The 19,883-nt window shown below is 47.2% G+C and overlaps 2 protein-coding genes across 3 annotated transcripts in view; one reads left to right on the forward strand and one right to left on the reverse strand.

Moving 5' to 3' along the window:
- Positions 1-4,268, forward strand: part of SESN1 (sestrin 1) — a 117,605-nt gene extending 113,337 nt beyond the window's left edge. For both annotated transcript variants that reach the window (XM_075554689.1, XM_075554690.1), the window contains exons 8-10: positions 390-580; positions 2,171-2,315; positions 3,124-4,268. In XM_075554689.1, coding sequence (XP_075410804.1) covers positions 390-580; positions 2,171-2,315; positions 3,124-3,210 — 423 coding nt within the window. In that variant the 3' untranslated portion in view covers positions 3,211-4,268. The remainder of the gene's footprint in view (positions 1-389; positions 581-2,170; positions 2,316-3,123) is intronic.
- Positions 4,269-11,075: 6,807 nt separating this feature from the next.
- Positions 11,076-19,883, reverse strand: part of ARMC2 (armadillo repeat containing 2) — a 108,559-nt gene continuing 99,751 nt past the window's right edge. The window contains exon 18 of the mRNA XM_075553997.1: positions 11,076-11,549. Within this exon, the coding sequence (XP_075410112.1) occupies positions 11,392-11,549 (158 nt within the window). The 3' untranslated portion in view covers positions 11,076-11,391. The remainder of the gene's footprint in view (positions 11,550-19,883) is intronic.

The raw sequence follows: 19,883 nt of genomic DNA on the forward strand, positions 1-19,883 counted from the left end.
CCTTTGTCTTTCTTCCTATCCCTTCCTGCCTTCTGAACTCTCACCTCGGGCACATGCGCCCATTTTCATCTCATATGGCTGATGTTTCCAATGAATATGTGCCTCCTTGGTATTACTGCTCACCTTATAGCCTGTCGTTCAACTGAAAGTTGAGCCAGGAGTGCGAGGTCAGTGCCAGGCTGAAGGCTGTTTCGGGGGATCCCACCAGTCTCTGTCAGACTGAGTTGCAAACTGTACCCTTTTGTGTGCTTCGCTGTAGCCTTGGCAAACTTGGGCCTGGAGTGCCAAGGAACCTGGGGGATAAGGTGTTCTGAAAGGCGGTGGTTCCAACCCCCCAGTGATGTCACCACCTTTGAAGCATTCCTATGTCTTCTCGTCCTTCGATCCAGGACTATTGCTGGGAAGACCATGGCTACTCTTTGGTAAATCGCCTTTATCCAGATGTGGGGCAGCTGATTGATGAGAAGTTTCATATTGCTTACAATCTGACCTATAATACAATGGCAATGCACAAAGATGTTGATACCTCAATGCTTAGACGGGCTATTTGGAACTATATTCACTGCATGTTTGGAATAAGGTTAGTCTGTTTTCTTATGATCATGAAGATAGCTAGATCCTTTTGGTCCAAGTTATTCAAGTGTTTGGACACACACACGAGGGGACTTCAAAATGCTTGTAGAAAAGTGGAATTTTCCCACAAACTTTTTGAAGCCACCTTGTATACATACATACATACATACATACATACACACACACATTCACCACCCTCCCCCTCAGTGGTTTATTTGTATGCTCTCATACTCCATTGGACCGACAGACCGCAGTGGTTTGTTTCCTCTGTCCCAGCTAGACAGGCGGCGGGGGGGGGGGGGGGGGGGCTGTTGACAAGAGTTCCGGCCGTTGCAATGTAGGAAGGGGAATAAGAAGAGTAGGCAAGAGGTCCTAGAGTACAGATGAAAAGAGGCAACGTCCTGTCACCAAACATCTTTGGTACCTGTTATCTGTGTATGTCATTTGTATAGATCTTGATAAATCCTCCGACAGCCTTATTTCTGCCTGATGGGAACTCAGTACTCTGATTGCCCTTCTGGCTTTTCTCCAACCCCTGGAGAGTACCTCCCCTTTGGTGCTTCATCAGAACTCCCATGTTCTAGACATTCTGCCCCACCAGACGGTGTAGGAAAGACAGGAATTCAGTAATCACTCTCTCATGTGTGCCTCAAACTCCATGCCACAGCACTTTCTGGTGATATTGGCAGTAAGGTCCGGCTTTCTCCTAAATACCCATTTTATAGGATTTGAAGACTGCTTGGCCTGGCTACATACTGACTTTGCCTCCCAAATGGTTGCAGGACAAGCTTTAGCAGGGAGTGCTCTGCGTTGTCCAGATAGGAGACCCCAGTGCCCAGGTGTAGGGTCCATATCCAGAGGCGCAGGGCAGCTGAGACATCGATCAGAACAGCCTCTCTCAGGTGTCAACCCTGAGAGACTGTAGTCCATTCTCTCCAAGGCCACCTCGTTTTCTTCCCTTATCTGACCCCCAAGACTCATGGATTCACAAATAAAACAATTCCAGTTTTATCTATATTTATATGTCCTATGTAATAGCATTGCTAAATATCAATTGCTTCATTTCAGCAATATTTGTAAACTCTGTTTTAAGCATTTGTTCATAACTATAAATATGCACTATTGCTGAGACCCAATGCTATAATTCCATGTTATTAAATTTCCAAATGATTTGCAGTGGAAAATTTTCTGTTCCTGAACTACCTGAGTTCTCTGCTTTTTAACCCTTTACAGCAGTGGTTCTCTGCCTTCCCCATGCTGTGACCCTTTCCTACAGCTCCTCATGTTGCGGTGACCCCCGCCCCCAACCATAATGTGCTACTTCATCACTGTCATTTTGCTACTGTTATGAATCGGGCGACCGCTGTGAAAGGGTCGTTGGATCTCCAAAGGGGTGGCGACCCACAGGGGGAGAACCGCTGCTTTAGACTCACTCTTCACTCCTAGTTATACATGGTCAAGCTTTTTGGCATCATTTGGGGCAGGGGTGGGCAGCCTACACAGGGTAAAAGAAGCAGCACTTACTATCAGTGTTGATATACTAGCTGCAACAAGAAGAAAGCACTAAAAGTATAATCCTCATTTTATTTGGAAACAGGTATGATGACTATGACTATGGTGAAATTAACCAGCTATTGGACCGCAGCTTTAAAGTTTATATCAAAACTGTTGTTTGCACTCCCGAAAAGGTCACCAAACGAATGTATGATAGCTTTTGGAGGCAGTTCAAGCACTCTGAGAAGGTACGTTACCTACTGTGGCTTACTTAGTCTCTAACCTAGGGGTACTTTTCTTCACCTTTGCCCAATTGAATGGCTGTCAAATCCTTTCCATCACCCTTAATAACCCAAAGAAGGCTGATCTAGGGCCACCTGGGAGGGAGCCTCCTGATGATGCTGGAGACAAAGAACAAAGGTGGAAAGATGAGTGGACTGCCGGCCCATCAAGAAAGGTTGGCATTGCTGACACCACTTAAGAAAAATATTTTGCTTGAGACCTCTTTAATTGTGGTTAGGTAGAAAAGTCTGGTCTCTTAGATGCATCTGTAAAGAAATGACTAAAGGGTGATTGGATGAGACCATTTGGTATTTTATCAGAGCAGTGTACCTTTTCTGTAATTTTAACCTTGAAGGTGAAATGTGATCTGCTCTCAATGAGATGTCAAAGTGGCGATCCGAATTGACATCAGGTAGCTTTTCTTTTACTGAGGTGCTGATAGTTCACAAACACCAGGAGTTTTATCAAAGTCATTGGTTCCAAAACTTGTCGGCCCGACCAACCCCTTTCAGGAAAAAATTAACTCACGGTCCCCACCCCCAGCAATGGAAACCTTTTGCACTGTCACCCATAGCCCAGAATGAAGTGTTCAGTGTCTGCTTTTGCACCCCCTGCCCCGGGGGGCAGCGTTACCCACTTTGAGAAACATGGATCTGAGTTATACTGGGACACACTGGAAAATTTACTTATCTTTGGTGTTTATCAGATGTGCTGAAGATCCATGACTGTGATGCTTCTAATTCTGCTTCATATCACCTTATGTCTTCCATTCAGGTTCATGTTAATCTGCTTCTTATAGAAGCTAGGATGCAAGCGGAGCTCCTTTATGCTCTGAGAGCCATTACTCGCTATATGACCTGACAACTTTCTCCGTGAAAGGTGATGGGTGATCAGCAGATGACGTCTTCAGGGGAAGGTACTAGGCCCCAGGACCAATGGGAGATAAAAGAATTCAGAATCCATTGTGTCATGGTTCTTTTAGTTTCTGCTACTCTACTGTGGAAATGCCGCTGCTGGCTCGAGCAGCGAGTGCTTGGCAGCGGCAGGGTTGGAGCTGTGAAGAGTTCTGCCATTCACACAGTATTTTGCTTTTTGACATACAAGATGCTGTATATTGTCTCCATACAGCAAATAGTAACTCTCCAAATCCTGTTGCTTTTATGTTAAGTAAGATAACAAGAATTGGAGCATGCAAAGATGGGGACTTGAATGACTTAAGCTTTAGACACAATGACTTTTAGAAGATCTTGGTGCTGCTGTTCCTGCTGGTGGAATGAAGAGAGCGGCTGTTTCCGATTAAGCTATTAGTAATAAAAGTGAACGCTGCTACTGTCTGAGCCTACGTACAGAAATTGTGTGGTTTCAAATTAAACTTGCATATGTGTTGTTGTTTGCATCTAAACCATAGAAATACTACAGCTCAGCAAAGGCCATTTTGATGGTAACAGTTCATTTCTCTCACTGGAGTTGTATAAAGTTCAGAGTTACTGGATGATATGAAATTGCAGTGATGTTCATATGTTCTTTAAAAAACAGCCTGAAATGAAAGTGTAAATTACAAGAAAGCTAGCTATCTTTGATATACTGTTTCCCGAGATCCTCTGAGCCTGCAGGGCAGCCACACGTGCAGCCTTGGTTGCCAGCACCAGAGGGGCGGGGATGTGTCTGTAGACTGCTGCGCAGCCCCAGTGTGCCCAGCCCTCTGCCCTGCACCTCCCTGGGCCCCACTGTAAAGGTCGTGCAGCTCCTTGGATAATAAAGCTGGAAATGATTTTTAGTCAGGTGATCTAACTGAATTGACAAAAATGCTAATTTGTTTGAAATGCAAGCAGGTTTGAAAAAATGTATTAAGTACTTTGTATTCTGGAAGCGTGAATTGCTTTTGAAGTCTGTCAGTATTATTGGTATTTTTCAATAAAGAATACTTTTTCTCCATTTTTCATTTACTGTCTCAATCCATTAAAGAGCCAAGACTTAACCATCAGTAACAATTCTGAGTCTCTATTTACTTTTTGTGGGAACATTTTATTGTGTTTTGGGTGACGGTGCACACTGCAAATTGGTTTTCCAGTCAACAATTCATACATATTTTGGTCAGTGACGTTGATTGCAAGCCCCACAATGTAACAAGCACTCTTCTGGCTTTCTCCCGTGTCTCCCCTTAGTCCCTCTTTTCTGTTCCTTTCTGCCTTCGAGCTTGTCCTGGGGCCAGTGCTGCCCTTTGACTTCATGCGGCTTGCTCTAGGGAGCGCGCAAGCTCTCTGTTCTTTAGCTGAAGGTTGACTGGGGACTAGGCTTGAGGGATACTGCTAGACCATGCAGCCTTGTCATTTTTCACGTTTTTCTCCCACTCTGCACAAGACTAGCTGGACACCATCTAGTTCACCTGGTCTGAGTTCATGGAAGCCAGAGTGCATGTGGCCCAGTCCTTCCGCAGGCGATTTCCTCGCGTGTTTGATTTGCTTCACTCTTTGGGGAGACCGTTCATTGCACCTTAAATGGCTGCTTGCATGGTTTTAAGACCCCAGGCCCAGCTCACCCTAGTAGGATATAAAACTATGTTACAGCAATTGACTTTGATGCCTCCCAGGATTACAGTCCTGAGCCCCAGGTCAATTTACTTTTAAAAACCACATAGACTCACACTTCAATGATGCTAGGTTATCAGATGAGAGACAAACTAAATGCTAAACTCAAGTCCTTTTGGAGGCTACAGAGGAATGGACCTTCAGAATCTCATCTAAGACCATTTTTATGTTGGAAGTGACTTGTATGGTGTGCCTCTAGTCCATTTTGAATTGAGATCATTATTAGATTTCAGATGGAATTGTTAGAAGCAAAAACTCATTAGGGAGAGAGACTATAAAACAAAACTCTTGTGAAGGAACTAGAAATAGCTCTGAATTTAATCCAAGCTGTTGCAATAACTGTTACTCATCAAAATATTTAGTGAGTTCACTCCAGTACCTAGAGATTTATTGTGTGGAAAGCTTGGTGATATTGGGGTTTGGGGAGACACAATTTTGGAATAGGGATGATACCTGCCCTCAAGGATCTAGACTAATGAGAAGACAAGGCTCTCCCCTTTGATGTTAATGGCCATCAGGTCAGCCCTGAGTCAGGACAACCCCAGATTTCACAAGAGGACCATGCTTGTGATCGCTGTGAGCCAGCCTGTTGTTAACCATTGGGTTCTCTAATTTTTGGAAGTAGTTTTTAGTCCGCTCACTAACTCATCTTCGTCTGGAAGCTCCACTGAAAGCTGTTAGCTTCAAAGCAACACCGGAGCCTCCACTGGCCGACAGTGCACTTCAGGTGCACCGAGTAGGAGTCAATTGGGATCTTCTTTGGGAAGGTAAGAATTCTGCCACCAAACGGATAAAGCCTTAAGATTAGGTTATTTTAAAATTTAAATCAATATGTACTCATATTAGAATAACCAAAATAGCTCTCTTCTCAAGTCCTTTCTAATGACTTCTATTAACTTACAGTGGTCCTGGTCCACTAACTTGGCATCATGCCTTTCCCTACTTACGTTTATTGATGGGTTATTTCATCATAGTAATAAAGTGAACCCAACCACGAAGGCCATACAGTATCTATTTAAATGTTTACTCGTCCTTCTGTTTTTATGCCTCCCCTGAATTTTATGTAAAGTTTCTAGTAGCAATGTGGCAATCACAAAACAAGATCAACTAGAATTAGTCCACGAGCTTATATGCACTTAGAAAACATGTTGGGAATTGACTGAATGGGTTGGAAAGTGTTCTTCTATCTAAAGTAATAAAAAGCAGGCCTGTCGTACAACGTGTATTTTGCAACACCTCCCAGTTAACAGGTGCTTCCTGCTACTCAAAACATGTTCACAAAGACACACACACACACACACACACACGGGGTTTCTGCTGTTACTGCAGTCTTTGAAATCAGTCCTTTAAAATAATCGGGAAAGGTAAAATGGCCTATTTCTTACCGACGTCACAACCCTCACGAAAGGAAACATTTTCTCCTGAAATGACCATGAAAGGATTTCTGGGTGAGGTTTCTAGGACCTGAGTTTTAAGAAACAAAAAAGGGTTTTTGGTGAAAGCTAGGGAACTTTCAGATTAGACCAAATTTTAACTGTGAGATTGAATTTCAAGCGTTTTTCTAGGATTATTTATTTTTAATTTAAAAAGCCAGGGGAGTTTTCATTCTTCTAGTTTAGCCACCCCAAATTAGTTTCCAGACAGCTGATAGATGGGAGAGAAAACTTGGTGAGACATGCTTTCTTTCCATCATCAAGGTGCTCTGAAAGTTTAGCCCCGCCGTGTGTGTGCGCATGTGTGTGAGAGAGAGAGAGAAAAAGAAGGCAGATGGTTCCAAGCTGTTGAGTTTGCACATGACTGTGAAAGGAAAGTGTTCCAGGTGGGAGTAAGGGTGCTCTGAAAGTGTGTGTGTGTGTGTGTGTGTGTGTGTGTGTGTTTTGGACATGACTGAAAGGAAAGTGTTCCAGGTGGGAGTAGCATCGGGGTGTGTGTGTGTGTGTGTGTGTTTTCCAGGTGTGTTTTGGACATGACTGAAAGGAAAGTGTTCCAGGTGGGAGTAGCATCGGGGTGTGTGTGTGTGTGTGTGTGTGTGTGTGTGTTTTCCAGGTGTGTTTTGGACATGACTGAAAGGAAAGTGTTCCAGGTGGGAGTAGCATCGGGGTGTGTGTGTGTGTGTGTGTGTGTGTGTGTGTGTGTTTTCCAGGTGGGAGTAGCATCGTTGTGTGTGTGTGTGTGTGTGTTTTCCAGGTGGGAGTAGCATCGTTGTGTGTGTGTGTGTGTGTGTGTGTGTGTGTGTTTTGGACATGACTGAAAGGCAAGTGTTCCAGGTGGGAGTAGCATCGGCAACGGGGGGGTGCTGCAAATCCAGATCTCTGAAGTGGAGGCAGACATACAGTTTTCCCTATTCTGACACCAGTCATCCCTCCCATGGTGCTCTCTGCTTCTCTTCTGGGTTCCATGTTCTCTTGGTCACACACAGCTCAGATTACAATTACTGGGAACAGGGTACCAGTCAGGATCTGGGACAATGGGCAATGTTTCAGGATTTGAAAACTTATAGACAAAGGCTCTCTTTAGCCCTGGACAGTGCTCTGAGGGCCTCTAGACTCTGCAGACCTCCTCTCAAGTCAGGTTCCTCTTGCCCTCCACCCCCCCTCCCTTTGTCACTGTCAGATCTGTCACCATCTTGACCTGTTTTGCAGCTGTTAGGAGATTCATTGCCTCCTCCACTTTTCTCTTCCATCTGCTGCTTTCTATTTCACAAGCTATTGTGAGGCTACATTGCTTAGATACACACACTCCTTGTCACTTTCAAAACTTGGCACTCCCAGCGGGACTAGGTATTGACCAGTCCCCTCTCAGTAAGCCAGATACTATTTGCATAGTAGGCTGTATTTCCATAGCCTGTTGACCAGTCAATGCAAAGTACAGATCAATCACAGGGCAAGACCAAGTGAAAAATATTGAACCACACTTGTTAAAGCTTTCCCAGGAAATGCCCATCAACTTGAACCAAAGTACCAAACTCTCCTTTAAGTAAATAAAAATTTTACTATGAATTAAGTGGGAGAGTTTATATTTCAGACCAGCAACTCTACATTCCACAGTTAAAACTATTCATCAATCTCATCCCCCCACACTCTCCCCCAAAGTCTCTCCTCCCTGATAGATCTCCATACCTCCTTTGACCCAAGCCAACCCCTTCTAGTCCAGGGGCCGGCAAATGTGGCTCTCCAGCCATATTCCGCTCTTTCGGTACGTACATGTGACTGAAGTAAACTGAAATTTTAAAGAATATTATGCAGATAATGATTTCATTTGTAAATATATACATTTCTGGCCTTCAGGCAATTTATGAATTGTTGTGAGGGACAGGATTGGCTCTTCTGTCTCAAAAGCTTGCCGACACCTGTTCTAGCCCCGTGTTTCACCTCCCACCAATGCCCTGCCTCCCTTGGGGACCTCTAAGGGCTGCTCCCTCTGGTATGCAAGCCTGTCTTGGTTTTCACCTTGCAGCAGTGGTCCCAGACAATACTTGTCTGTGACTGACTAACTTCACTCAGCACAATGTTCTCCAGGCTCATCCAGGTCATGGGGTGCTTCATGGTTTTCCCCATAATACTTCACTGTGTAAGTATGCACCAACGTTTCTTTCTCCTTTCTCCTACTGATGGGCATTGGACTGTTTGCATTGTTATTGTGAATAGTTCTGGGATGAACACAGCTCTCTGTCACAGCTCTTGCTGCTTTGGGTATCTACCCAACAGGGGCATTGCTGGCTTGAATGGGATTTCTGTTCTCAGTCGTTTGAAGCAGTACCAAATTGGTGTCAACAATGTACATCGTTACAGCCCCACCAGCACTGTATGAGAGTCCCAATCTCTGCACCCTCTCCAGCATTCGGCTGGGGGGAGGGGGGCCTGTCATTGTCAGTATAAGATGATATCATTTTGATTTGCATCTCCCAGGTGTCTAATAATCTTGAGCATTTTTTCATATGTTAGCCATTTGGATGTTATTGTTGGTGGACTGTTCACGTCCTTTGCCCACTTTTGTTTGGATTTTTTTTCTTATTGAGGTATTGCCGTTTTCTGTCAACGTTAGAGAATAATCCCGTGTCTGTTGTGTCCTTCTGAAGGTTTTTTTCTGGGCCATGGGCTCTTTTCTGATGAAGTCTCTGAATGCACATAAGTCTTATTTTCAGTAGGTTCCAGTCAACTATTTTGTCTGTTTCCTTTTTTGTGTTGGCAGTGTGTGTGTCTGTGCCCTGCCTTAGGGCCCTTAAGTTTGTCCCTATGTTCTCATTGGCGGTCCTCACAGTGCTGGGATTTACATTCAGGTCCTTGATCCATCTTGAGTTAGTTTGGGACACAGGATGAGGTATGGGTTCTGTCTCCTCCTGTACCTAGAGATCCAAATTTAGTAGCACCATTTTGTTGAAGAGACCATCTCTTTCCCATTTAATGTTCTTTGTCAAAGATCAGCTGCCTGAAGGTGGATGCTTTATTTTGGACTTCCTGTCCTGTGCCATTGCTCTACGTATCTGTCAGGGCACCAGCACTTGGATGTGTTAACTACTGGGGCTATGTAATAGCTTTGGGGTCAGGGAGTGTGAGGACTCCTACGTTGTGCTTCTTGAGAAGGCCTTGCTTAAATCTGGGGTTCTTCTTTCTCCATAGAGTGAGTGATTATTTCCCTAAAAAATAGAGTTGGGATCTGGATCATTATTGTGTTGTATTTATAGAGTTCTCTGGGTTAGAAAACTAGGGCTAGGGTAACTCCTCAGGGCTTTGTGGTAAAACCTCTCCAGCTGTTCTCTGAAGAACCAAAGCAAAAGGTCACATAAAAGAACTCGTTTCACCACAGGACGGGTATAGTATGGAGAAGAGCAAGTGTCATGTTATCCTACCGGTTTTAAATTCTGATTGTAAGTACTGCAAGGAGTAGGTAGAGCCTGGTATGAGTAAAATAAAGACTTGGAGACTTATATATTTTGGTGAGCCAAACCCTTTCGACATCATGTGGTGTCATGCAGTAGGCTACAGCTCTAACATAGGCCTAAGCAGACAGACTACAGCTAGGTAACCGCAGGATCTTGCGGAGCCCTCTTCAGGGAGGAGCTCCAGACCGGAAGAGCCGTTGGCAAGTCTGGTTTTTTGTGTTGTTTTTTTTTCCCCCTGGAAATCTTGTTTTATTTGTATAGGTTCCAACAGCCAGTCTCACAGGGCTGTCTGCCCTCATACCCTGAGCACTGGTATTGGGTAGGAAGAGAGAAAAGCTGTTGGTAATAGCTGTTCTCTAAAGAGAGTGGTGAATTTGCTCTTCGTTCCAGTTCTTCATCAATTGTCTGGTACATAGCTCCCCAAATTTACTTGGCCTAATTGCCCACTTTGAGAAAAACAAAATTACTCAGTGCTCCCCCAGGAACTAAGACCATTTGTACTATATCCCATAATCCAAGATAAAGTATAGATACCTGCTTCTACACCGTTCAAGTGCCACCCGCCCCTGGGGGTGGCATCACCACGGTGGGAACACCAGTCTCACTTAGCTCCGTAATCTCTACTTCCTTGGGTTTGTTAATCATTTATGTAAAGGTCACGCCGGTCCTGCGAAGAACGGTATGCACACTAATTGCCAGCACCATGCAGTTCCACGTTGAGCACCTACTACACATCAGACATTGTGCTGGGCAATTTGCTCGTTCAGTGGCTTGTTCTAGACTACCCTGGAAGAAAGTATGAACTAGCTTCATTTAGCAGTGGAAGCTCAAGAGATTAAATTACATGCCCAAGATCCTCAGCCAGCAGGGCAGAATCACACTTCAGACTATTCCCACAGCCCTGTCCCCACACTCCTCACCGCCCTAGACCCAACCCGAGGTGCGATGAGCAGGCACTGTGCTCCAGGCCGTCTATTTCAAATGGGAAGAGGGAAACAACTCTCATCAATGCCCTCACGGGTTACTTAACCAAGAGTAGGTGCCTCCGAGGAGCCTTCTCGAACTTCCTCGGCTGACTCAATATGAGAACCAGGGAAAAGTCCCGGCACTGGATCAGGAAACGTATCACGAGCTGCAGTGAGGGCTCATTCAGATGCTTAGGTGGTATTGCAGGGTACTTCTGTCCACAGCTCTTAAAGACCAAGTCTAGGGTCTGCACGGCACACCCCACTCACACCCCAGAATTATGAGATCGGGATTTTAGGACTAACACTCAATTTTTAGGAGACTAGAAGGTAAAGGCACTTGCTTAAAAAACCTATGTATATATTTTCAACGTACATTGCTTATAGTAGAAAGAATAACATGTTCTATATTCAGGGTTTGGGGTTTTATAATAGCTACTGAAGGAAAAATGCGTGTTGCTTGTAAAGTCCTCAGCTACTCACTAAAATGAGTTCCTGGGAAGCGTTTCAATGTTTGTTACAACTGAACTAAGCTGTTCGCGCTGGGGACCACTTTTTCAGAATGGAGGCGCCCGGACCTCCTGCCTCTGCTGTCAACCAGCTCGTGTCAGAAAGAAGGGATCGGCAGGGGCTCCAGGAAGGAATGATGGCTCCGGATTCGGCTCAGCAGCTGCTGGGCCACAGGCTTGAATTCCGCTTCCCAGTGGAGCTTGTGATAATTTCTTAGGTCTTGGTCGGAACTCCCGTCCAGTGCTAGTTCTTCATCTGCAACAGAAAAATACGAAGCCCGGCCGGTAGTTAGCAATGCCATCCTAGTTCACAGACGTCCGCTGTTGATGGCGCAAAGCTCACTCCCGGGCCACTGTCAAAAGCTGCGATTCGAGTTAGGGTCTCGGGGTTAAATGGGATGGTTTCTTGGTTGATTTTGATGAAGGGAGTTCTTTACCCTCTTCTTGACCAACATCCCCAAATAGCTTTTGTCTTTTTTTAAAGGGGGACAATACGTTCTCTTATCTTATCTTGACTGGATTGAGAAGCCCTGGTGGCAGAGGAGGTTATGCGTTGGGCTGAGGGAGCTAGATGAGCTGTCTACTCCCACACCCACAGGACTGGGGCTGCCTTGTCCTGCAGGGTCACTGTGGGTCAAGGCTGACCGGAAGGCAGGGAGTGAGAACGCACTGAGCTTTTTATTTCAACTAAATCCTGAGTCACTAGATGCAGACTCTCATCCTGAAGTCAGAATTTTTTTTAGAACAAGCAAATCATTAACTAATAGGTTACCCCTTGCCGGCATTTTTAGAAAAGTTAACCATTTCAAAGGGTTCATTCACTATGAAAAGAGTCAGAGAAAATAGCTCAGATTAAACTCTTTTTTAAAAATTGTGTCTTTGCTGGCTTCATAGCCTGGAGCACACAGGCTTCTTTAAAACTCCCCCCGCCCCCACCCCCAAGCCAAGCCCTCTTCAGTAACAGAGAAAACCAGAGGGCCTTGAAATGCCAAGTAGCGGGAGAATCCCCAGTGAGTCTGTGGGGATGCAGGACGGCTTAACACGGCAAACCCTTGTACAAACAGCTTACATTTCTTCTTAACCCAATCCCGTGAACGGGGTTCTGTGAACACCACATATGTAGCCGACCCCAGCGGGACGGCAGACACCCACCAAGGTGGCTGTGCCAGGCTTCGCCAAGTTTTCACTTGTCTGTGACAGGCTGCAGGGAGGTGCAGGCCTGCGGTTCGGAAGGCTGGCTCGTGTACCGTGTGGCCCGAGGCAGATTTCTATGGTCAGCACACAACCACAGATGGTACTGCTCCCATAATCTGCAGACTCCCCCATCAGAATCGGGACCCCTGCCGTCCGTCCGGACTCACGGCGACTTCTAGGGCAGAAGAGATGTGCTCCACAGACAGCCAGGACTAAGCCTTTGGGGGAGCAGACTGCCTCGCCGTGCTCTAGGGGCGCCCGGAGGTTTGAAGGCCAACCTGGTGGTTGCAGTTCAACCTTTAGCCCACCGCACCGCCATGCGCTATGGGGTTTTTTTGGGCACCCATACTAAGTTCTCAGCCTTCCTCATCCACGACCCTTTCATACAGTACCTCATGTGGTGGTGACCCCCAACCATAAAATTATTTTCGTTGCTACTTCACCACTGTCATTTTGCTACTGTTCTGAATCGGACAACCCCTGTGAAAGGGGCATTCTACCCCCTAAAAGGGGTCACGACCCACAGGTTGAGAACCACTGCTGTAAAGGGATTCCAGGGCGTTGGAAGCCTCTTTGGCAGGAGGCAGCCCATCCTTTGCCCGCACGTGGCTGGTGCACTTGAACCACACTGCCCAGTGCTTAGCCGACAGTGCCAAGTCTATGAGAAAATGCTCGGTCATTCAGCTTAGACCACATGTTCTTCGCAGACTAGTTCGGCGCCCTGGATGTGCAGTTCAGCCCCTCTGGCACTAGGTTATGACTCAGAATAAGATCGGGGCACCTAGAAGAGCCTGGGGTAACCATGTCGTGGGGGCACACTCTAGCTCTAAGAGAGCTCCCAGGCTGACACGCACACTTCAGCAAGCCTCACCCCGGCTACCCTGTAAGCCAGCCTCGACTCCCACTCACGAGACGCCGCGTGGAGGGAAGGGAGAGGTGACTGCTGGTGTCTACAGAGTAAGCTCGCTGCCCTCGAGTCGATTCCGACGCACAGCCACCCCACAGGACAGAGTAGAACTGCCCCTGTGGGTTTCCAAGCCTCACCTTTCTCCCGCCGAGCATCGGGTGGTTTCAAACCACTGACCTTGTGGTTAGCCACCCAACACAACCCACTATGCCACTAGGACTCCTCCATATTAATTCTGTTACCTTTGATGAGGACGCAAGAATGGTCAACTAGCTATAGGTAAGAAAAACGCAGTCTGAAATTTTAACTAAGTTTACAGCAAACACTTCTTTGAAAAATCCCGTTGTGCTGCAGAGGGAAGTGGCTGATTGGGCCTGTCAGACGGGTCACTGCCCCCACAGCGCTCCAAGGCCATGAGCTTTATGCAGACAGACAGCCACATCCTTCCCCGGGAGCGGCTGATGAGTCTGAACCACCACACCACCAGGGCCCCTTAGCAAGAAACGGAGGGCAGGTCATAAAGCACTGCCCAGGGCTCCGGTCCATACCCACACTGGATGACTCCAAACAGACGCGCTGGCAGTCTGTCTCCGCGATCAGTGATGGCTGGACACAAGTTAACTCCGTCACATGCTTGTCAAGGTCCTTCAAAGAGCTGCGCAAACCATGGCTTCCAATGGGACCTGCGGTGCCAGTTAAAGCCCAGGCAGAGTTCAGCTCAGACGCTTCTGCTGGCTGTTTTTTTTTTTTTTTTTGGGAATCACAAAGGGTGATTCACAAACCAGTTTCACCAGGGCGTATTATTCCATCATGACAAAATACCTGCTCATTCCTCAATAGTACAAAGGCTACCCTCCGAGAGACTCAATGGGAAACCTTACCCCACCTCCACAGCCTGGTCCTGCCCCTGTACCCTTCATGGTAATTCCGAAATTCAAGAATCTCTCATAAAGAACATGGATTTTTCAGAGAAGGGTTCCAGAGAAGGAAACACTGCTTTCAGAAGGGCAGAGACTTGGCAAGATGGCAGACGAGGCAGAGCAGGTACCCAGACCCTTTACAACCGAGGCACCAGAAACCAAATGAAACAGAGATGGATGATCACCTGGAGCCATGCGTTTCAAAGGATAAGATAAAGAACGGGACTGAATGCCAGCTTGAAGTCACAGAATGAAAACACCAAGGAGACAGGCAAACCGTGAATGGTCAGCTGGCTTCACAGTGTACCCTCTGGGGGCTTCGCAAGCAGCTTTCCAACGGGGCAACAGCTCTGCTCACCCAGGACCATACCGGCAGCACACCCTCAGCCCAGCGACCAAAAAATGCTCTCTCCCCCTTATTTCCCACACCCTCCAGGGACCAGAGGTTTGGCCAGCCTGACCCTTACCTCTTGGCAGCCAGTGACACCACCCCTCCTAGGCAGTCCTGTTTGCCTGAGGTCCGAGGTCCACCTCTGTGGAGCAGGACCAAGTGCGGTGCGCGCTCTCCAGCAGAGCATGCATCCGGATCAGGCACCTCGCCCTACCTCCTCGACTGTCAGCAGGACTCCGTCCCAGCACCAGTTCCCCTGGCCTCAGCGCCCCCTAAGGTCAGCAGGAGCTGCTTCTAGGGCTGGGTACCATGCCCACCTCCACTCTGTTGCCCATGAGGATGTATTGAATCAGGCTAATTTGCAACCCAAGGGCCCTTTGAAGTGTTAAAAGCGCAAAGGCATCACTTTGAGGAACAAGGTTTGCCTGGCGGTGGGATCTAGGATCATCCCGTCTGCATGTGAAAGCTATGACAAAATAATAATAGTTTGTGAATGATGAAGGGTTCATGAGGGAGAGGGAATGGGGAGGGAGGGGAAAAATGAGGAGCTGATCCCAAGGGCTCAAGTAGAAAGCAAATGTTTTGAGAATGATGATGGCTACAAATGTACAAATGTGCTTGAAACAATGGATGTATGTATGGATTGTGATAAGAATTGTATGAGCCCCTAATAAAATGATTTTAAAACAAAACAAAAAATTTTTTATCTCCTTTTGGACCAATATTAAAGTTGTTTCTGATTTTATTATTAAAAACAAAAAAGCGGGGGGTGGGGTGGGAAGGAAGCTGGATAGCAAAGACTGACTGCATTTGGATTATAGGGTTGGGAAGAATACTGGAAGTACCACCGACGGCCATGAGAACAAAGAAATATGTCTTGGAAGAGGTACAGCCAGAATGCTTCTTGGAAGTAAGGATGGCGAGACTTTGTCTCACTTACTTTAGTCATGTTATCAGGAGCGCTCAGTCCCTGGAAAAGGACATCATGCTTAGGATAAAGAGGCAACGCCTCAAGGAGATGGACTGGTCCAGTGGCTGCAAGAACTCACTCAAACACAGTACCAATGGTGAGGATGGGGAAGGACCAGAAAGGTTTCGTTCTGCTGCACACAGCGTTGCTATGGAGTGACACCGCGGTCCTAACAACGAATTAACAGGGGTTGTTCTTGTGGTTAGGTGCTGTTCAGTTGACTGTGAGAACCAAACACTGCCCAGTCCTGTGCCATCCTCACTATGGGGCTTCTGCCTGAGCCCGCGGGGGCAGCCACCGTCTCTCTCCATCCAGCTCACTGCGGGCCTTCCTCCTCTTCACTGCCCCTCTTCTGGCCTCTCAGGAGACTGCTGTCACCATTGTGGATGATCTTCAGCAAAATTTTACTTGTATGTGACAGTAATCATTTTGTGGTAGTTACATAATCTGGTGTCAATGTGGGACTTCAGAGGATTAAGAGGGAATGGGTGGCGTCTAGTCTGTCAATCAGTCATCGCCAGGCATGGCCTTCCCCCTGAGGAGTTCTGGGAACTCCTGTATTTCCTCCTTGCAGGCGGGAGACACTTCTCTCTTTACACACCTCCAGTGAGACATCCCTGAGGAGAAGCCACACCAGAGAAACCACATGGAGACCCCTGCCAGCGCTGAGATACTTACAACACCAAAGGTTTTCTACCCACTGGCCTGTGATCACCCTGCATTCGGCATCATTGCATGTGTTTCGTGAGTCTGAAGAAGACTTTATAGATTGCTATGGGACATAAGGGCTAATATCAGACTTATGGGCTTGGACTGGACTGGGTTGGGATGCTTTCTTAATGTACAATTATCCTTTATATAAAACTCTCTCTTATACACAGGGGTTTCTATGGACTTGTTTCTCTTGTCTACCCGGATGAACACACACGTTGCTCTATAATTTGAGCCTCTGTTGAGTCACCTTTGTTTGGAATGGGTACAAATATGTATCTATTCCGATCAGCGGGCCAGACAGCCGTCCTTCCAAATTTATTGGCACAGACAAGTGAACGTTTGCAGCATTTCATCAGGTTGTTGAATCACTTTAATTGGTAGTCTATCAATTCCTGGAGCCTGGTTTGGGCTAACGCTTTCCGTGCAGCTTGGACTTCTTCCTTCAGCACCATGTGTTCTTGCTCATACGCCACCTCCTGAGATGGTGGGATGTCGACCGATTAGTTATTTTCGGTACAGTGCCTCTGTGTAGTCTTTCTGTGGGAAGCTGAGGGCTGGGGAGAGGATGGAGGTGGACAAAGTCTCCACAGGCAGAAGGAAGGGTCTGGAGGGCCGAGACTCTGGTGGCGGAGGCCTTCACGTTTGTGAGTTGGTGGAGATGACTCCCAGTCACATTCTCCTGACTGAAGATCCTTCCCCAGTCTTCCCCGTAATAGTGCTGCTCTGATATGGTTCTCACAAGCACATGGCTAATCCCCAGATGGCCGGAGGCCCTTATCTACAGGAGCAGTTATGTTTCTATATAGTTCTTCCACTCTAGAGGTAGTCGGCTCCCCACTGCCTGACCCCAGTACTAATATTAGGTTTCTCCCCCAAAGCTCAGGAACCTCCAGGGTTAAGATCCTGCCCACCTTGTTAAGTATGCGATTGATGGAATGTGCGTGTCCTGAGACTCACAAGCTCATCCTTAGGCACATTTGCTCTTGTGCGCGCATGCGCCGCTCCCTTTCCCGCTGCTCCAGGCTTCGTGGATGAGTGAGCACCCGAAACTCTGTCTCTTTATTTTCTTTCAATTGCAAAATCTCTCCGTAGGACCCTCTCAACTGTAAGGCTGGTCCTTACAGCTTTCCATCTCGTTTGGCTATTTCCTGCATCTTTCAATATTTTATCCATTGAATCATTCAGTATTGGAACTCCAGTTTCTAATTTTTTCTTCTGTTTAAGATAGCGCTGAGCATGGTCTTCCTTTTTGGTTTTCTAACTCTAGGCCTGTGCACGTTTCACTTTCATACTCCAGCTTGTCTTCTTGAGATGCCCTCTGACGGTTTCTGTTCATAGTTCATAGTTAACTTCATAGTTTCTCCCATTTGCCTTCGCTGCTCCGGGACTTGAGAGTCACGTTTCAGAGTCGCTGCTGACATCACTTGGGTCTTTCCTCTCTTTCCTGGCTTTGGGTGTGACGTCTTGGTGTCACCCACAGCTCGCCATGTCTTCTGTCTTTAGAAGTCCAGGGGCGGGTGGAATGTTCTTGAGATGTTCTTCAAATTCAGCTGGAATACACTCAAGGTCTTACTTTGAATCTTGCGGACCTGTTTTAACTTGCTTAATTTTCTTCATCTTCCACCTGAATGTGCAGTGGACTAGGTCCTGAGTTCCATGTCTCTTTCCACAACCATGAAATAGCAGCACGCACCTTGCGCTCATAATAAGAAACTGCCCACGCTGATCACCAGCTGCCGGACACACACAGCAGCCCTGGTACTGGAGTCAAGAATGCAGCCATAAACTGAAAGGTGATGGCAGGATGCCAGGACGCCTTTGAAGCGGCCTTCCAGAACGAGAGCCAGGACCCCGCCATTGCTTGCTCTTTTGCTGCCACTCCATGGCAGTGTTTGGGTTGATCGGTTTACTCAACAAGAGAACGTTGAGTCGCTATTGTCACTGTACCAACTGCTTCACTATCGTTTCTACAAGTGGTCGGTGCTCCCACTTCAGGGTGAACTTTTGTGATCTGGCGGCTCACCTTGTTTTCAGAGTCACCTGTTGGGGGGTTTTCAGTGTAGTGTTTGCTGCGAGCTCTTTGTGAAGGGGCTGGAATACGAGAACACACTTCTACATGCCCTGGCGCTCACCCCAGTGTTCAGCTGCAGTCACGACCCTGTCAGAGGAAGGGGTCTGAGCGCCCACTCCTGGGAGGGGAAAGCCAGGAGAGGCTCCGACTACCTGGCTCAAGAGGGCTCCCGACCATGAGAGAAGCACGGGGGGCGGGCGCCCTGCATTGCTGCCTGGGCTTCCAGATCTGAACTGTGTTTTTGACATCCCCACCTTGGGCCCCTTCCAGGGGGTAGAGTAACAGTGTGCAATGCGACAGTAACCAAACCAAACTCACTGCCATCACCATCAAGGCCATCCCAACGCATACCAACCCTCTAGCACAGGGCAGCACTGCTCCACGGGTGTCCGAGACGGTAACGCTCTATGGGAGTAGAAAGCTTCGTGTTTCTCCCGGAAAGTGGCCGGTAGTTTTGAACTGCGGACCTTGAGTTGGAACTACCAGGACTCCTCACAGTGAGATCCGGAGGAAAACACAAGGCCTGTTTACTTGCTAGAGAAAAGTCCCAGCCTCACGCGAGTCTGCCCCGAGTCTTGCTGGACCTGCTTTCCTCACCTGCCACCTGGCTCATGACCTCAGAGAGATATGATGATAAAATGACATGCTTTTTAAAAGCACATAAAAACTGCACCCACTGCCTTCGAGATGATGTGCACTCTGGTTTCTGAGTTGTACATGTGTACAGCCTCACTTTTCTCCTGGAGATCGGCTGGTACCTTTACACCACTGACCTTGTACCCACCTGCTAAGCATGCAGCACTAGTCAATCCTGAAACCTCTATCAAGGACCTATGTTGTCCACACCAAGTTCCCTACAGCAGCTCACAAATAAGGCTTTCACAACAACGACAACAACAACACAGGAGCAATGACGCAGGCTGCCGATTAGCTGCTGTATCTCAGTTAGCTGGGGAAGTGAAAATTCAACGTTTAAGGGACACTGAACGTCCCTTCAGGGTGATGGGATAATTTGGGAACAGGTAGGGGTGATGGCTGAACAAGACAAACATAACTAATGTCACTGAGCTGTACATACGAACACTGTTGGACTGTCTATGTTTTGCTACATAGGCGAATAAGTCAGTGCATATTGCTGGTTAGTTCTGAACAAAACCTATTTGGCCATGTCTCTGATCGGCGATGACTCCAGGAAAGTTCTCTCACCAGCTGGTCTTGGTCTCCTAAGAGCACCTTAAAGACTCAAGGATGCTTTCTGTGCCAAGTGGGGGAAAATTGAGGTCTGGGCTAATACCAACATTTTAATAAAAAGCGCAGGTGGTGGTCTTCCCAAATCACTGAGGCTTTGTGACAAGTGTGTGGGGACGCGTTTCCTGCTGCCCCTCAGAGCGCGGCGGTTTTCAGATGGATCAAGGGCAGACCT

The sequence above is a fragment of the Tenrec ecaudatus genome, chromosome 7 (genome assembly GCF_050624435.1).
Source record: "Tenrec ecaudatus isolate mTenEca1 chromosome 7, mTenEca1.hap1, whole genome shotgun sequence".
Taxonomy (NCBI): domain Eukaryota; kingdom Metazoa; phylum Chordata; class Mammalia; order Afrosoricida; family Tenrecidae; genus Tenrec; species Tenrec ecaudatus.